The sequence below is a fragment of the Triticum urartu genome, chromosome 7A (assembly GCF_056163025.1).
Source record: "Triticum urartu cultivar PI428250 chromosome 7A, HENAU_Tu73, whole genome shotgun sequence".
NCBI classification, from domain to species: domain Eukaryota; kingdom Viridiplantae; phylum Streptophyta; class Magnoliopsida; order Poales; family Poaceae; genus Triticum; species Triticum urartu.
In genome coordinates, this window is record NC_141879.1 from 190,571,670 (window position 1) to 190,589,951 (window position 18,282).

Here is an 18,282-nt window from a genome sequence, read left to right on the forward strand (position 1 = left end):
CTATGCTTATTGTACGAATTCCGCCGATCAGGTAATGGCCTTCCCCAGAAGAACAGAGATGTGGGTTGCCACCATTTGTGAGCATAACTGGGGCAAGTATCACTGCCAATTAAATCGATGAGGTTCTTTCATCATAGAAATCAAGTTGTTTGGATTCTCTCCGTGGAGTTTGGAATCTTTTCGGATGGAACAAATTTACAGTCGTCAGAACGCCCTCTTTTTTTTTGCGAAAAAACTTCCGATCTATTCATCAACTATCAAGATAGTATAAAGAACACCAGAAGTAAAATTTACATCTAGGTTCGTAGATCATCAAGCGACGACTACAAGCACTGGAGCGAGCCGAAGGCGCGCCGCCGTCATCGCCCTCCCTCATCGGAGTTGTGAATGCCCTCTTTTTTTTCTCGAAAAAAATAAGAATGCCCTCTTTTTTTTTCTAGTAGTATTTGCAACACTTGAATCCACAATAGCCAAAATACTAATGTCCTTCGATTTCATCTAGTAATCATCTAGGGGGAGACCATTGGCTTCCCCAGAGGAACTTTTAGGCCAGGTCTGGTGCTGGTAACCAAAGGAAGTTGCTACCTGTTCTGTGAGCATATACTTTATGTGTAACCAAAGGAGTATTGCTGGTCAGGACCATTGCGCATTACTCAGCCAATTAGTAACAGAATTCTAATTAAATCGCTGGGATCATAAACGAGGCTAGGCAAGCTGCAATGAGATCGTCGTTTGGGTCCTTGCAGGTGTTAACTCAACCGGCTGCCGCCTTCACCGTAAGCGAGCTGAAAGCCGGCGAACCAACCGAATCTTGTTCAGATGGAGCGAACGTCAGAAGACCGAGTACTAGTAGTATATATGAAGACTGCAGACCAAATCGTTTCCTTTCCCCTTTCTTTAGCCTCCGCATTTTTGGCAGTGATATTCTGAATATAATGCTCAACTACAAAGATCTGAAGTCTGAACAGCAGTTTTTCTCCCTTTTCCGAAAAGAGATTGGAACATATATGCATATATAAGTGCCACCAGAACCATCATAAAGAGATCCTCACCAACCAGAAGGCCTCAGAAACGGAAAGCGGAGCCCTAGAAAAGCTCGAAAACCACCGCGCAACGATCAAAAAGCCGGAAAACGGAAGCCGACGGCGCACCAAGCAGCCGGTGTTCGTCTGCCGCCGCAGCGGCAGGGCACATTAGGCAGGCACCCACTGTTCGGTGCGGCAGGACCGGCCGGCAGTTCGCTGTTCAGCGTAGCATATGCTTGGCCGCTCGCGGGCTCACGGCGGCACAACTCCGATTCTTCCCATGCGTCGTCCTTGTCGTCGAGATCAGTGGGAGCAGGCCGCGCCTTCGATCTCCGGATTCCACTCCTGTCTGTCGACCGACCAGTAGCATAACCGCATTTGTCGCTGCCTTCGTACAGACGCGGCCCGATCTGGGCAACGAGCCAAAACGACGACGATGATTCTCTTCTCGTATGCCTGGGCTCTGGCCATGCAAGAAGTATCTGTACCACATGCAGAATCTGAGGTGGTGCATCTAACTGACAGTAGTAACAGAGTGCTCCTACGCGCCTTTGCAGCTCCACTCTCGCTAGCAAACTAGCAATGTACTCACCGACGAGATTCATCATCAACTTGTTTGTAACGACCACCGACGAATCCATCCCGTCTGCACGATCGACCGAACCCTGCTTTATTTGGTGAGGGAGGGTTAAGGCGTCAGCGTTGGATCGTTAGCGGGACGGGGGAAAAACGATCCGCTCGGCGCGCGCTTTGCGTTAGTTGCTGCTGCTGCTGCTGTGTGCAGTCTTGGAGCCATGCGGGCTGATTGATTCCGCGGCACTCAAAGGCGCTCCCTGAAGCTGACCGTGCAGCCGCCATCTCCCTATGCGTGCATGGTCAAGCGCAATAATTCATCGACGCTGCCTGCTCCTCCTGGCTGAACGGCCGCTGCCGCCGTCTGACTGTGATCCCTCTCGTGCCGTGTGTCCTCCTTGCGTCCTACGAGATTGCCTGCGACGCCATTGGGTTCAGGGCTTCGGATCGACCGAGCAAATTGGACAAGTTCTGGCACGAGTACTGGCAAATGTGCACGTATTGCATAGGTGCGGAAATTACACACAAAAAAACTACATATTCGGTACTTATGATCACTGTTAAATAACACAAAAATAGTTCTAGGAATTACAGAAAATTTTCTAGATTGCATGATTCTCTTTGAACTTACAACAAAAACTATAATTTTATGCTTTCTTCTCAATTTCCCCCTCCCACTTTTTTCACTAAATGTTTTGTTTTAATTTCTTTCTCGTCATATTTCATGCTGACTAAGCTCCTACCAGAGTCATCTCCGCTCCATCCAGAGCCGCCTTTGCAGTGCTTCGATAATGAAATATTTACCATTTCCATAGTTAAGGACTAAGGGCATCTCGGACGCCGACCCATAAACCTTTCACATGCATCCGGATCATGCTGTTCGAACGGCGGAAACCATCCAACGCCGACCTGTATCGGTCTGGAATTTATAGCACGATCCGGATTAAGGACTAAGAGCAAACCGGAGACAAATGTAGGGAGAATTTGTGAGAGTCCGGACTGATCCCAAACCCGCTTCTGATTGTCCCGGCCCACCAAAAACCCCTCCCCTCTCCCGCTCTCGCTTCCCGCCCGGCGCCAACTGCCCACATTCATGCCCCTGTAGAGTGCGTCGCTTGAAGGCGACTCAGGGCGGACGCGACCTCTCACTGTCTCCGCCATTGAAGTGGCGTGCCTGTCGAGGGCGCCACCCGCTGCACACCCGACTGAATACACCTCCTCGCCGCGTTCAAACGTCTTCATTAAATCCGCGTGGAAGCCGAAGAACCTACTCCGGTCACACGTCTGTTCACGAGCGAGCCGACATTAAACGCAACACCGGGCAAGCTTCTCCCGTCTGCCCTCTATTTAAACAAGGGTAGACACCAGGCAAGAATCACACCACCAAGTCTGTCGCTCCCCGTCTCCTTCTTCCATCATTTTCTTCACCCTTTCAATGGCATCCGATGAGCAGGATGACCAATTCTTTAGCGTTAAAGCCGGTTGGGTGGCCCGCCGAGTCCGTCAGATACGAACGAGGCAGCTTGATGTTGCTCTACCTTCCTCAACTAGCCCGACGGAGCAAGTCGCCACCCCAAGCCGGCACGTGGTTCAGCACATCGTCGCTTCAAGCCAGCTCGCCGAGGAGTGGCGAGTTACTCCGGGCCGGCACGACCATCGTCGCTACTGTTAACGACGGCGCATCGTACTGCGCCTCCAGTTCCTTCGACCGTGCCGCCCGTCGTCGACGAGTGCATATCCGCGCCATGCAGGCAGAGAAAGTATTGGGTTGCGCAGAGATCAACGAGCCGGCGGCCAACGCGTCCGCATCCGTCGCCAACATCGAGGGAAAGTAGAACACGGGAGGCCGCCGCCGCTTGGGTCCCAGAAAGGCCACCGCCGAGGCAACGCTGGTGTACACAACCGGTGTCTTGTCCGGTTCTTTATCTCAGATCATCGTTGGCCCCCATCTGGGCTCCACAGAAGCTGACGCGCCCGCTTCCTTCAGCCGGAGGTTCCACTCGGATGAGCGGTGGGGAAGTGAGCCGCCCTTTGCACTGAAGCATATACCTCCAGGGCTCCCGGCAGTCCTGTGAGCGGGCTGCCGGACATGGGAAAGACAAGTCGCGGTCGGCCGTAGACTAGTGTAGTGTATCCGTGTCGTGGGAGTGGAGCTCCGCGCAACCGTAAGTGCACATAGTTTTACCATTTTAGTTAAAAATATGTGCAAAATATAAACGTTTTCGTCCGATTTGAATCAAATATGTCATGTTTATATGAAACCCGGACTTGTTTGAACGAATTTTGTCCGGTTGATTCGAACTGTTGTTAAAATGCATGTGGCTAGCGTTGGATGACTGTCTGCCGCATCCATGTCCGTGGACTGGCCACCCTCCTCCCCCATAGTCGAAGTAATACTGAAAATGACTTTATACCTCTCAAATGGAAATGGACTTCACCACATTCACAACTAACTCTGACCACTTGTGTGGTTGAATATCTCTCTTTTAAACTATGCTTTTGTAACGGAAACACGCAAAAGAAAACGGGCATATAGTAGTGGAAAGCACAGACCGCACCTAAACTAGCATCCAATACAAAACTAGGGTGGCCAACTAGCCGCTAACAATGATGGGTTAACAACAGATTTTACGTTGCTTAGGACGCAAACCTTAACTAAGCAATCGGACTAGCTAGCCAGTAGCTAGCTACCTACAAATCACCCTCTAGGCCTCTACGAACCAACCCTAAAGCTTCCACGCCTTATTTAACCCCCGGCCCTCGATCCAACCAATTTGGTGTGCAAGAAAGTCCAACCCCGTCCTCCTACAATGGCTACCACCACAGCAGCATATCCAATCATGCAATTATCAACCATCTACGGCTACGATTGCTTCAAAAAAAGATAAGAAAAAATCAAGCATGTACGCATGTCGGCTTACATACGCGTATGCGCCCCCCTGCCGTGACCAAGAAAGGAAGAAAACGCATCGATCGTCGCAGGGGAGGGAGGGGAGGGGAGGGGATGCAGCCAAATATATCCCCTGGAATTGACGCCTGGGAAAGAGGCGTGCGAGTCCACAAACCCACGGTTTCCCGGGGGATGGGGAAGAAATATATCCCACCGTGGGAAATCTTAGCTACGTGTGTGGGTGTGGGAGGCGGCATGGTCAAGGCCCTGTCGCTGTGCCACCAACTGCGCAGCACGACCCCAAGTACGTATGGACAAGCCCCGGCCTGGTAATTACAAGCCGCCACGACTCAAGGAGCCAGCCAATGATCTGGACAGCCATGTACCAGAATCAACGGCTCTCCCCTCTCAATCTCAATAATAGTGGTGCGGTGTGATCGTCTCAGGTTCCGATGTGCCCGGATTATAGGACGCAGAAACTCGTATACGGTGACTGGCATACCCGAATTACGGACATGCAAATCAGCAATAAAATCGCAGTGGTTAGGCACTTTCGAACATTCTAAGAAAACATGCAATAAGAAACAACCGAATCATCATATTAGTGTTGACGGGCGAAATATGATTTTCCAAATAATAGTATAGCTAATGCACAATTATTGTTGAATTTGCAGAATTAAAGTGAGTAGTACTAGTACTATATGTGTGCGCGTTAATTAGTGTGCAGTTAAAACTCAATCTACAAGAATCCGGCTGAATTTTAAAGTTGTAATTATGGCATTTACTTGGTATAGAAGTCAAAGCTGTAAAAAAAATAGAATTAAAAAAAAACAGAGCGAAATCACACTGTTTACTTCCACCTCTACGGTAGCAGCCGTGATCCGATCTAGGAGGAGAGCTGCGGCAGCAAGGTCCGCCTCTATAGGACCAACCCAGCCGGCGTCGCCACCGAGCTCCGGAGGGGGGAGTCCGGGGGTCGGCATGTATAGCAGTCTGCAGTGGCGGATCTAGGGGTGGTGGGGTGGGGGCCATGGCCCCCATATACAATTGGTAGATCTTTTTTACCAGTGCATTCATATGTGTATTCAATACTTTGTTAACTATTTGTAACGTGTTTTGAGAAGAAGAAAAAATGCTACCCATTATAATGTTGTCCCCACGATTGTCAAGTTCTAGATCCGCCACTGGCAGTCTGCGCCTCGTTGCCTACGGCTGAGTCCGGAGGACAACATGTGCAGTGTTCGATGAAATGCCCAGGAGAGAAAAGGCTTGAGAGAGGAGTGTTGATGATGACACGTGGGCCCGTGTCCAACTTAACGGTCAATCAAACGGAGCTGACCTGACAGGCGGGCCGCGGATGTCAACTTCAATGTGAGCCGAACGGGTAACCAGCGTTTCTTTGCAGCAAATTATACTCAAGTTGGTAGGCATCACCGCATCAGTCAAGCAAAAATAACGTTGTAGTTTTTGAAAACCATGACCCAAATTGCGGTAGTTTTTTCTCCGCTATTTACTTGATTTTTTTTACTGGTTAATATTACAAGAAAGTGTCACAAATGCACAAGTAAGAGGATGAAAGGTGGAATTCACCGCCGGTCGACACTTGTACCACACACCCCAGAGGTCATCCACCACCACCACCACCATCCCGGTCGGCACGCCGCAGCGGGAGTGCCTGCGTGCGGCCTCCGGATCAACAACATCAGCAACACAGAAGCGGCCACGCTTGCCGGAGAGCGCCAACGACAATGACCTTGCTGCCGCTGCTGCAAACTTCACTTTGCTACCTTCCAATTCCGCCCTCCTCTCCTCTTCTTAAGAAGAGGTCAACCCAAGCGGGCATGGCTCAGGCCCAGTCGCACACAGCCCGCGCGCACAGTCGCAAGCATCCAAAACCCGCAGCCGCAGCCCAGCCGGCGACGGCGAGCCATAATATACCAAACCCAAACCAAGCACACGACACGACCCAGCCAGCATCGCATCACCATAGCGTCGCGTCGCGCGCTCCTTCCCTTCCTTCGCGTCCACGACCGTCTCCTCCTCCTCCTCCTCCTCCTCCTCTCAAGCTTGCAACAGCCGGAGCTACATCTCTACAGGCCTCGCCGGAGATGGCGGCCACGCCGTTGCTGTCGGGGGAGGACACGACGACGCCGTTGCATGGCGTCGTCGTGATCGCCCTCCCGGACCACGCCGACGGCGGGGGCCGGGACGCGTCGCCCAGGAGCGAGGCGCCGGCGCCGGCGGCCCTGGGACGGGCGTGGAGGCTGCTGCGGCTGGCCACGGCGCCGCTGGTGGTGCTCGCGGCGTTCGCGGTGGCGGCGCACTGCTACGGCCTCTACTCCTTCTCCTTCTCCGGGGAGGAGGACTGGAAATGGGGCGAGGGGCGCGCCTCCTCCTTCCTCCTGCCGCTGCACCCCAAGCCCAAGCCCGCCGCCGCCGGCGTCAAGGCCGCGGCGGCGGAGAGGGATTCGACCACGGCCGTGCTGCCGGAGAGGTGCGTGAAACAGGCCGGCGCAGGAATTCGAATCCCTTTCGCCTAAAGGCACAATTTGCTCCTTTCCGCCGCCTGGATTCTTTTTGCATCCTACGACGGAAGGAAGTTTGTTTCTTGGCCTTGGGTTGGTTTGGTTGATTCCGTGCGCATTTGGTTCTTGTCTTCTCGGAGTTTCCCAGTCGCATTTTCCAGGGACTTCGGTTGGATCACCATTTTTGTCACTTTAATCTCAATCTGTTTAAAAACTTCTCATCTTCGCTCTCGATTCCTTTATTTTTCGCATATTAGTGTGTCTTTTTCTCGTACACTTTGCAAATTCCACAGCACGAATATTCTATTAAAAAACATATATTTTTAAACGAATAATAATTTCACATGAATAACCTATCAAAAGGAAATAAACCACACATGAGTGAGTTGAATCCTTCCTTGCAGGAATTAGTCAAGGTAATTAACTAACTGGCCCAGCAGGGATTTGTTCTTTGGAATGTTGCATCTCTGTCCTGTCATGCTGGGTTTATAAGCATATTTGACCGTCGACATATTAAAATAGTACTTACAAGCCTGTATTTAGATATAGGCATGTCGCTACTGCTAGTATAAACCAACAAGCAAAGACTTACACCGTCGACCTCACAAAGTCAACATTTTGGTGTTCAGATTAATCTTTCTGCTCGCATGATTAATCTTTGACAAAGTCCTGTTCTTCGATTCTGTTGCCTATTAAGAATACGGTGCAATTTTCGGTACTAACATGGCATTGTTCTTCTTCTGATTGTTCCACCTTTTAATATGCAGGCAGTACTACACTTCTGTAAACATTGGCAATCCTGCAAGGCCCTATTTTCTTGATATTGATACAGGGAGTGCACTCACATGGATCCAGTGTGATGCTCCCTGCACAAATTGCACAAAGGCGAGTGCCATTTTCAGTCACATTCCATCATGATCCTGATTTCCAAAGTTGTGTTCCTGATCGGCTTCGTATCTTATTACAGGGGCCTCATCCTTTGTATAAGCCCGCAAAAGAAAACATAGTTCCACCTAAGGATTCACATTGTCAGGAATTGCAAGGCAACCAAAATTACTGTGACACCTGCAAACAATGCGACTATGAGATCGCGTATGCGGACCGAAGTTCCTCTGCCGGCGTGCTTGCGAGGGACAACATGCGACTGATCACCGCGGACGGTGAGAGGGAAAACATGGACTTCGTCTTCGGGTACGGCACGCCTTTTTCCGATAACCAAACCTGTTCAATCTTCAGAGATGGGTGGTGATGTCTGTATGCTAACAAACTGCCCATTTTGTGTACCATCTGTTAGGTGTGCACATGATCAACAAGGAAAGCTTCTGGACTCACCAGCAAGTACTGATGGGATCCTTGGCCTCAGCAACGGGGCAATGAGCCTCCCTACCCAGCTAGCCAAGCAAGGGATCATTTCCAACGTTTTCGGCCATTGCATCGCCACGGATCCCAGCAGTAGTGGCTACATGTTTCTCGGTGATGATTACGTTCCCAGATGGGGAATGACATGGGTTCCCGTCCGCAACGGTCCAGAGTGAGTCTCCCCCCTCCCTTGTCTGAAGATTATTCTCGCATGTGGCCATCATTTCTGCCATGAATAGCATGGTACCCCGCGTCGTCTTCGGCGGGATACGGCATGCCCCGCTTGCGGCAAATCTTCAAGAAATCTTAACCAATTCCTGTCGCTCTCAGGACTCAAACTGCAAATGGAAACTTTGCCCAACTGCTCTGCAATGTTGCTTTGTTCTTTACTTCTTTCTAACATTTGTGTCGCTTCCACAACTGAAGTGGCCCCTTTTTTTCAGTAGCCATAGCAATTGATAGAGCATCACACCGTCGAATTATAGTATATTCATGCATTATGCTGTGAAAAAGATCTCCCTTGACCATACATAAAAACATTGCGCTTCTTGTGATCCATTATATGAAAATTCACTTTGTTGAGGTTAGAACGCGTATCTGACTGCAGTTTTGCATTTTGTGTACTGTCAGGGACGTGTACAGCACGATAGTACAGAAAGTGAACTATGGAGGTCAGGAGCTTAATGTGCGAGAGCAGGCTGGGAAGCTGACTCAAGTGATCTTCGACAGCGGGAGCTCATACACTTATTTTCCGCATGAAATATACACAAGCCTGATTGCTTCGGTGAGTTTTCGCAGTAACTCTCCAACAGATGAAACAAGTTCAGTTAATTCCATGCTGCATATACCTGATTACGATCTTGTAATTCAACAGCTCGAAGCGGTCTCTCCAGGCTTTGTACACGATAAATCAGATCAAACGCTGCCTTTTTGCATGAAGCCTAATTTTCCAGTGAGGTAATGTGCTGGAAATCTGTTAGTTCTCAAAACATCGTTTGGTTTTTTATCATCGCAATGGATGTAGAATTAAAACTTCATACTTTTCAGGTCTGTGGATGATGTGAAGCAACTGTTCAAGCCCTTGCTCCTGCATTTCAGCAAAGCATGGCTTGTGATCCCAAGAACGTTCGCAATTTCTCCCGAGAACTACTTGATCATCAGCGTAAGTTCACAGGAAACCCCAGTAATCACTTCAACCTCATTTCCTCTACGGAGTTCATCGCCATCATACTTTTCCTGTACCTCATTTTCAGGACAAGGGCAATGTCTGCCTAGGGGTGCTTGATGGAACAGAGATTGGCCACAGCTCAACAATAGTAATTGGAGGTAGCGACCGGTCGTTTGTGTGCCACATTTCCATGGCTTCACTAACCATCTCTGTCAAGCTCACCTTTCTCTCCCTTTGCTTGTTGCAGATGTTTCCCTCCGTGGGAAGTTAGTTGCGTATGACAACGACGAGAATCAGATCGGATGGGCTCAGTCAGACTGCAGCAGGCCACAGAAAGCAAGCATGGTTCCGTTCTTCCTTTCGAGAGCATTGCGCAGTCAACTTCTTTAAATGGCACAGGCAGATGATCGTCCCGTGTTCGCCTGACCATGCGCTCACCTTTTCGACGCGCAATTCTGCGACCGAAGCTGCCATAACCATATAATGGATGTAGTTAAACAAGGGGTATAGGAAAACCAAATTGGAAGAAAGGTGAATAGATATAGCCAGTACCTGTAATTTTTCTCTGCTGTATGTATACCAAAGAAGCAGAACTCTGCATACCTATGGGTATGCTGTAGAGTATATCTCATCCACTTGTAAGACTAAGTGGTGAAGCATATCAATTTCAAATGAGTAGCAGTTATGTGATTTCTGATTTATTTATTTCTGTATTTTCTGTCCAATATACAGGAGTTTTTGGTTGGAATATCGCGTGGAGGCTACACATAATGTTTAACTCAAGCAACATAAGTCTCATGTCCAAACAAACCTCACCAACACATGGAAAGCAACATCACACCTTTGAGCAGAGTGTAACAAAGCATAGAAATGCATTAAAAGCAAGCTCACAACAAAAGCATTATGGTGACTCATGAGCAAACTAAAACACAGCTACCTTCCCATCATCAGGTAGGTCAGGAGACATCTCTCTTGCACACATTATACATGACATTGAGCTGCGCGTGCAACTACCAACTATCGAACAATAACATGTTATTTACAGAGTGCTTCAACATGTTAACATTAGAAATACAAGGTTCAACAAAATTACCATATTGATCAACTTAGTGGCGGCAAACAGGAGCTCCATTAGCAACGCACCCTGTCAATGTTTTCATTGCACACACACACGAGTTTTGTATTATACACATGTCATTGTCCAAAATTATTAAACAAACTGAATCACAAAAGTGAGTGCCAAGGTTTCCAGGTGGAGGGACCTTGCAGAGTCATCGTCGATGTCAACTCTTCAGCCCAACAGACTTGCATATTTTAGCGAGAAGCCCGCCATTATCTATGCTAACTGCAACAGGCTCCTCCACAGGGTCCTTGAAATTAGCCTTCTCACTCAGCTCCTCAAATGCGTTAACAACATTCTGTAACCGGGCAACAAACTCGATTAGGAGCGAGGCAAATGTGGCCAAGGACAAGGCACTTGCACTTTCATATGTTTTTGACTCCTCGTCTTCGAGCGGCAAGTTTGGATGGAATGATCTGCGTGCAGGCCAGGATAGTAGCGTCTTGTAGCCGTCTATAGTTGCTGATGAATCATATCGGCTAAGAAACGAAGCAGCAGCAAAGCTCTTATAATGCTGAGCCGCAGTTTGATCGGCAATAGTAGGCTCCGTCACTTCATTCTTATTCTCTTTTGCCGCCGCGCTGTTGCCATTTATGGCATCTTTTATTCCTTCAGCTCGCTTGCTAGTGTCCCATCTTTCAGTGTTCACCAGAAGATATGACTTCTCGTCAATCTTTTTTTGCAACTCCTCAGCTGCCAAGTGAACTTCCAGTAGAATATCTGAAGACCTCAACTTGGTCATTGTCTTCACATTGTCTCCAAGCTCGCGCAACACCTTAGCGCCTTCTCTGCCCACTCTATGAATTTCTGAAATGAAAACCCTTCTGCTTTCTGGCGGTGCCTACAATGAAAATCAAATATACATTTGTTTAGGTAATAAATGCAGAAGTTCAACAGGTTGTCGAGTAAACTAAATTAGCAAACCTGAATTTCTGAAAGAATGCAACCATGCAATGCCATAACCGCAAAGGAACAGTGCCTCAATGCTCCACCAACTTTAGTGAAACCCTTCCAAGGATAGTTCCTCGTTTTGTACGGACCATGGGGCGGTTCCCATATAGCAAAACCTAGCTAGAGCACATACAAAAGGACCGAGTCAGAATTAACAGAAAAGGTGAGATAACCCAAATAGAAGTGTTAGCTTTAGAGCAAAAACTGAACCAGGGTTTCCTCTTGCGCTGACGCCTCGACAGCTGCCCTGTACCCACTATATAGAGGATCATCAGAAGCTTGATATACAAGAATTTTTGAAGGAATCCTTTCATACTCCATGCATTTCAGATATCCATCGACACAGCCTAGAGTGAACAGCCAAATTGTCAATGAAGGCATAAAAATCAGATGTATACTGGTGTAAAGCCCGCACTTTGCTGCGGGTATTACTAAATGTTTTAGTGTGTTTATTTTGAAATATTTATATGTAAAAATTGCATGTTTAAGCATTGAGTTGCAAAATCCAAATGTTGTTGAAGTGCATAAACCAACTGAAATGTCAAATTTTGGTAGATTGGTTTTCTGGCACAGTTAAGCAATCTTATAATTGCCACATCCTTTGGAAAGTTACAAACTGAGACATCTTAATTGTCTTTCCACAAAGAGAGATCCTTTCACCAAGGGATGTGTCTTTTAACCAAAGGACATGACTGTCCCAACTGCCAAGATCTAACGGACTTGGTCGATCCTGGATATAATCCAGCTACTTTTCTTTTAGAGTGACGTGGCTTAATGTGAATGCTACATTAGGAGACAGTTTAGGGATAAAGAGGGATATACCCTACGGCATTGCAATGATACAACAACTAATATTTTCTAACTTTTTTTAGCAATGTATAGTTGACAAATAATGTGATTCTAAGCATCATTATATTAAGGGTTGGGGTGGGGTATTACCTTCTAAGGATTTTGCAACACCAGCAAAATTCTTTGCGATCAAATTGTGCAAATCCTCTCCAGACCAGATTGGGTGAATGCCTATATTGATTCCCAGACTGACAGCAGCACCAAGAGCAATCAATACAAATCTACTTACAGCCGTATCAGTGAACTTCCCTGTATTGTACCCAGAGACCATGACATAAACGAATGTCAACAAGAATACACGAAATCCATATTCATAAGGCTTCATCGTTGGGTGTAGCTTTGCCAAGTTTGTGATAAAACCTAGCAGTCAAAAACATAAAAGTAGAGGCGTACAAATTAGATACACCTGTATAAAATGCACCAGGAAATGATCGCAGCATGCCCCAATGCTTACCAACAGTAAAGATGCTTATAATAAGGATCACTTCTTCCAATGCACCCAAGTTTTTGGACAATTCGGCAACTGCTAGAGCAAGCCCTCCTGCAGTAAGAGTTCCTAAACCCCTATTGAAACCTTTGCTCAATGTTGCACCTGCATAATAGCGGACCAGGTTACTGAAGGGGAATTCCTACTATTTGCAGGTGTACAAACAAACAGAGCACCATATTGAGACCTAGGTAAGACAGAGTGATAAATAACTGATGTTTTATGTATTGAAATGGTATTTTGAAGACCAGAAAATTCACATGAGAAAGAAACAATCTTCAGTGCGAGTGTGCATCTGTGTGAGTTCTACAATCGGTACTACAATGAAGGGTTCCAATCATTCAACTAGAATCTCTAGTAACAGAGGTTAGCGGTACTTCCAAACACTCATTGTGAAAAGTTTACAAAATACAACTAGGTAAAAAAAACATAACCACTTCATATATGGAGCCAAACACCTCATTGAGCAGGCTAAGGAACAAACATGCAAGCCATGAAGCCAACAATATAAAATTCAAAAATACCACTACCATTATGATTGACTTCTGCATCACAATGATATTATGGAAGACCAGCAAGCAACATCCCAGGAAATAAGAATACCAGTTGAGAACTACAGGTGCCTTTGGTCAAATACTAGTAGTTTGTCTACAGAACAACATTCATTTCTTTAGTCATATGTATTTCTACCATTCCGTATAGTAAGTTCAACAGCAGGTCTAAGATCAAAGTGGTCCCAAGTACAATCTCCAGCAATAAAATTTAGTGGTGCTTCCCATCGCTCATAGATAAACTAATGACGTTTTCTTAAAGAAAAAGGTAACTAGATCACTTTCTAAGTGGTGGCCCAGAGCCTAAACAATACAGAAAAGACAGAATCTACGGGTGATCAGTATAAATTATAGGAACACCACTAGATTAATCTGCCTATCTCAAGTTCCGATAGTAGCGTGCACGTTTCTTGCATCACCAGCAATAATGGGAGGTCAATTGACAGGAGCTGATGGAAGACAAAATTCTGTGTCCCTTAGCAGTGAAATATCTCACTCTAAATGATGTTGATACAGACTTCTCTTTCTGATTGAGAGGCTCTTGACATAGACTTTACACTCCTGAAATCTAAGCCTGACAGGTTCGCGTGTTCTTCACTGCAACAAGAACTTCTGATCCGCATATGTGAGCAGAATCGCACGGCAAAATGTTTACCCTAAATTAAAATTGACATGCTCAAGTCACTGATGCACCCGGGCATAAAATGGGCACATGACAGAGGCCTAAATTTATCATTACGAGATCAAGTCACGGGGAATGTTGAAGAAAGTCAAGGAGTTTTCCCCGAGACCTCGAACCAAGAATGGCACAGTACAGAAACCGTCGCAACGGAACGGGGGAAATGGCGGAGAAGCGGCGTGGACTGGCGCGTTACCGATGCTGAACTCGAAGACGACGACGACGGTGAGGATGGCCCAGACGGAGTGGCTGACGATGTCGCGCGGCTCGCGGAGGAAGACGAGGAAGGAGATGAGGGCGAGCGCCAGGCCGACCTTGGCCGCGAAGACGGGCTTCCGGCGGTCGGCCCGCGCGAACGCCCACATCTCGGCCGCCCCGTCGCAGAGCGCGCCCCACGCCCCCGCCACCGCGGCGCCGGCGCGGCGGAGCAGCCCCTGCTTGGGCCCCCCGTCGCCGCCGCCGGCCTGGGAGCCCGGCAGGCTCCACGCCGACGAGAGCAGCGGGACGTCCCCCCGCGCGCCCCGCTGGTCCTCGAGCGTCGACCACAGCGACCCCAGCTGCGCCGGCGGCACGCCCGCGGCCATGGCCGGATGGATCTGCGAGGGCTTCTGGAAGGATACCGCGCGCGCGTGGGTTCGGATTTCAGGGTGCGCAGTGTTGCTCTCGGCCTTTCTTGGTCGGCGGCCGCGCCCGTCGCGGTCTCGGTTTATATGGATGGACTCTGGTCAGCCGTGGCGTCACCCCGGCGGCTGCCGCGCGACGCGAAAAGCTGCGGAGCCGGGGAGGGGAAGGGAAGGGACGGGCGGAAAGCGCCATGGGTGGCAAAAGGCCGCATTTTTATATGGCGGGATGGAATCCGGCGAGCGGCTGGCCGCCGTGCGATGCGATCCGCTGCGAGAGGTGCAAGGCCACGCAGGGCAGAATTGATCCGTCGCTTTCTCGTGATCCGGGCGCGCGTGGGGTTGATCCATCATCCTTGTGCCCCGTTGTCGGATTGGTCGGTCTGATCTGAAGAATTCCTCTTTTGTTTTGGACCTTTTTTGCTGGTTTGTGAGGCCAATTGCTCTTTGGAATCTGCCCCCTTTCGATTTCTGTATGTCGAAGGATTTTTTCAATACATTTTGTACTAACATTTTACTCAAATGGGAAATTTTCTTGTAATGTCCTTTCGCTCATAGAAATAGGTTGTGCAAGGAGGTAATTGCACCAGGATACAACAGCTTTGGGAAAATATCATGGAAACCAACATTCAAAAAAAAAAATGTTGGTTTGGAAGTCAGAGAAAAAACAGAAAAAACATGAAGATGTTAGGATGTGATGTTTTACTGTCATGTAAAATTCCAACTTGAAACACTCTACAAGATGTGAGACATGAAAACAACAAATTCAACAATTAATAGTGTCGTTACTGTGTTCGACACCGTTCGATGCTGATTTTGTTATTTTTATAGCTCACATCCTGTAATATGCTTGAACTTGAACTTTCATTTGGCAATAAAACATCACCCTCTTAACATTCCATGTTCTTATTGAGATTGTTTTGAAATTTCATCTTTTCCACATGTTTTTCATGTGATATTCTCCCCCAACAACTTGTACGATGGGTTCTTTTGTAATTGGTGCGTGTTGGGAAAGTATCAGGTACTCCTATCCATGGGGTACTCCCGGTGCTTCAAGTTTAAAAACAACATTCATAAGTGTTTCAAAAAATTCTGAAAAAATTGTAAATGTTCGTAAGGAATGTAACTACAATCCTAAAAATTTCAGGTCCAAACTTATAATGTACATTGAGAAACAGAATTTTGAAATCTGGCATGAATAGTGTAAAAAAGATAAAATCAACATGGACACTATTCACACCTGGATTTCACATTTTTGTTTCTCAATATACATTTCGAGTTTAGACCTGAAATTTTTAAGGGTTGTAGTTACATTCCTTTCGAACATTGACAAAAAAAATTCAGAAGTTTTGGAAACATTTAATATTTGTTTTGAACTTGGGGCACCGGGAGTACCCCAAGGATGGGAGTACTAGATATTTTCCCGATGCGTGTTGAGACTATCCCTTTTGTAATGCCTATTATAATGTGGACTTTGAATGAGGCTATGTAATATGGAGCTATGTAATATGGAATTTAGTAATGCACTGCTACAAATTATGGTTTTGTTGTTTATGTCATATGAATCTACTGATGTACTGGTTCATTTTATGATGCTTATTTTTACTACGATTATGTTTCAAAGCGTTTTATTGCTCCAGTTATGTGTTAATTATTGATTTTTCTTCTTATTCACATATAGTCGAAATAATTTATCATTTGTTTAGATTATGTTGAAATGATGATGCTTTAATGCTCGAATTATTAGTGAAGTGTCGAAATGTCTTTCGAATATTGTATTGTTGCCAAAAACTTCATTGATGCAGCCTACCTTCGATACAGGCTACCGAACACAATCGCAACACAACACGTCTAGCTCGTGCAAGCTACCGAACAAAGTCTCAACTCAGCATGTCTTAACACATACACCCGTACCTTGCATGTACTTAATGTGGCTAGACTTAGCATGTCTCAAATGGGAACAACAATACTAGGATAAGAACACCTACCAAACACAACCTTAAGCCCCAGCCCTTTGCGTAAACAAGACATACGTGATCAAACCGAGCCAAACAAACAAGAAACCGAAACTCTAACTCTCTCTCTCTCTCTCTCTCAACTAATTGATACTCCCTTAGTCCTATAATATAAGACAATATAAGACGTGACATAGCTTGCAAAAATGTCTTATATTATGGAATGAAGGGAGTACTAACCTAATTAAGTATCCAACAACGTTAATCGCTAGATCCAAACCCAGCCAGTACTCTGCTTAATTGTTTAGTAAGTACAGCAGTAAAATAAAACGCTTGGCTCTTGGCAGGACATCGAACAAAACCAAGACTGCTCGGTATGGTTCATACTACTATAGTATGGGTAGCACCAGGAGTTGTGATGGTCGGTTTGACTTCATCTGGTGCGGCAGCTGCATACCAGAAATTTTCTCAATAGAAATCTCATAGAATGATAGAAATAATCTACGCTTTCATGTTGCCATACTTCGCCACTCTCCTCTGGTCGGCGCCATGAGGCATGAGGTGATGAAATATGAAGTCGAGACGTGGTAGGAGTCGATGCATACTTTTCTTAGAACTGTTGGACACGGCACTGGTGGCAACATCATCGAGCTGCTTCATGGCGCCCACGTACGCTCACCACTAGCGTTCGAACGCCGGTAGTGATTCTGACACGTGGGCCTGGTTTGCAGGCAGGTGAGTTTAGCTTATCTTCCTTTATTTGCATGTGGGCCTGGTTTCTAGGCAGGCGGCACATGAGAGAATGGAATTTTCTAAAAGCTAGGGGACCTAAACAGAAAATTTGGATGGCCTGCTTTTAGGGCCAATTCATGTTAAATACTTTTAGATAAGTTTCTTTTAACAAGGTACAGAGGCTCGTACATACATTTATACACTCACATCTATAAACGCACATATTTACATTCTATTTCTATGAACACCTTATAGAGACCGAGAAGACGCCATCATCTTAAGATATGAAGTTGTCATAAACACCTTCGTAGTCAATAAGACGTTCATGTTCACAATTCAGTGGGAGAAGACATCTTGAGATTGTGAACATGAATTTATTTCAGGCCTTTCAAGTTGTGCGGTAGTTCATGTTCACAAGCATGGTTTTGGTTACGTGTTGATGTCCATCAAGGAGATGTGCACGACCGGTTGTGGACGGACATACATGTCAGATAATGGTTTGAATTTCAATTTCTTCTCTTTCTTTTTATCTTTTTAGCTGTGTGCACCTAAAATGTTTTACTTGTATTATTATTATTTTTGCGGGAAATTGTAGATCTATTCATCTTCAATCATGACAGTACAATGAACACTAGAGATAATAAAAATTACATCCAAATTCATAAACCAACTAACGACAACTACAAGCACTGAAACAAGCCGAAAACGCGCCGTTGTCATCGCCCTTCCCTTGCTGGAGCCGGACACAACTTGTTGTAGTAGACAGACGAAAAGTCGTCGTGCTAAGGTCCCATAAGA

At 46.6% G+C, this 18,282-nt stretch overlaps 2 protein-coding genes across 3 annotated transcripts; one reads left to right on the top strand and one right to left on the bottom strand.

Annotated features, from left to right (window-relative positions):
• Nucleotides 1-6,218: 6,218 nt before the first annotated feature.
• LOC125523655 (aspartyl protease APCB1) lies at nt 6,219-10,241 on the top strand. Of its 2 annotated transcripts, XM_048688707.2 has the most exons (9): nt 6,222-6,982; nt 7,781-7,898; nt 7,981-8,204; nt 8,308-8,544; nt 9,003-9,156; nt 9,247-9,329; nt 9,420-9,534; nt 9,626-9,698; nt 9,788-10,241. In XM_048688707.2, exons 1-9 carry the CDS (start codon nt 6,237-6,239, stop codon nt 9,928-9,930), a joined length of 1,893 nt encoding a protein of 630 aa, XP_048544664.2. In that variant the 5' UTR covers nt 6,222-6,236; the 3' UTR covers nt 9,931-10,241. The 2 variants fall into 2 exon arrangements, with proteins under 2 accessions (XP_087393747.1, XP_048544664.2); XM_087537621.1 differs by having other exon boundaries at nt 6,219-6,982; nt 9,003-9,329.
• A 217-nt stretch (nt 10,242-10,458) lies between these two features.
• On the bottom strand, nt 10,459-15,099 carry LOC125523656 (aluminum-activated malate transporter 9). The gene is made up of 6 exons (XM_048688708.2): nt 14,374-15,099; nt 12,915-13,052; nt 12,551-12,820; nt 11,822-11,958; nt 11,585-11,731; nt 10,459-11,501 (listed from the first exon to the last, which is right to left on the bottom strand). The coding sequence occupies exons 1-6, from the start codon at nt 14,759-14,761 to the stop codon at nt 10,824-10,826; spliced, it is 1,758 nt and encodes a 585-aa protein (XP_048544665.2). The 5' UTR covers nt 14,762-15,099; the 3' UTR covers nt 10,459-10,823.
• Between the last annotated feature and the right edge of the window lie 3,183 nt (nt 15,100-18,282).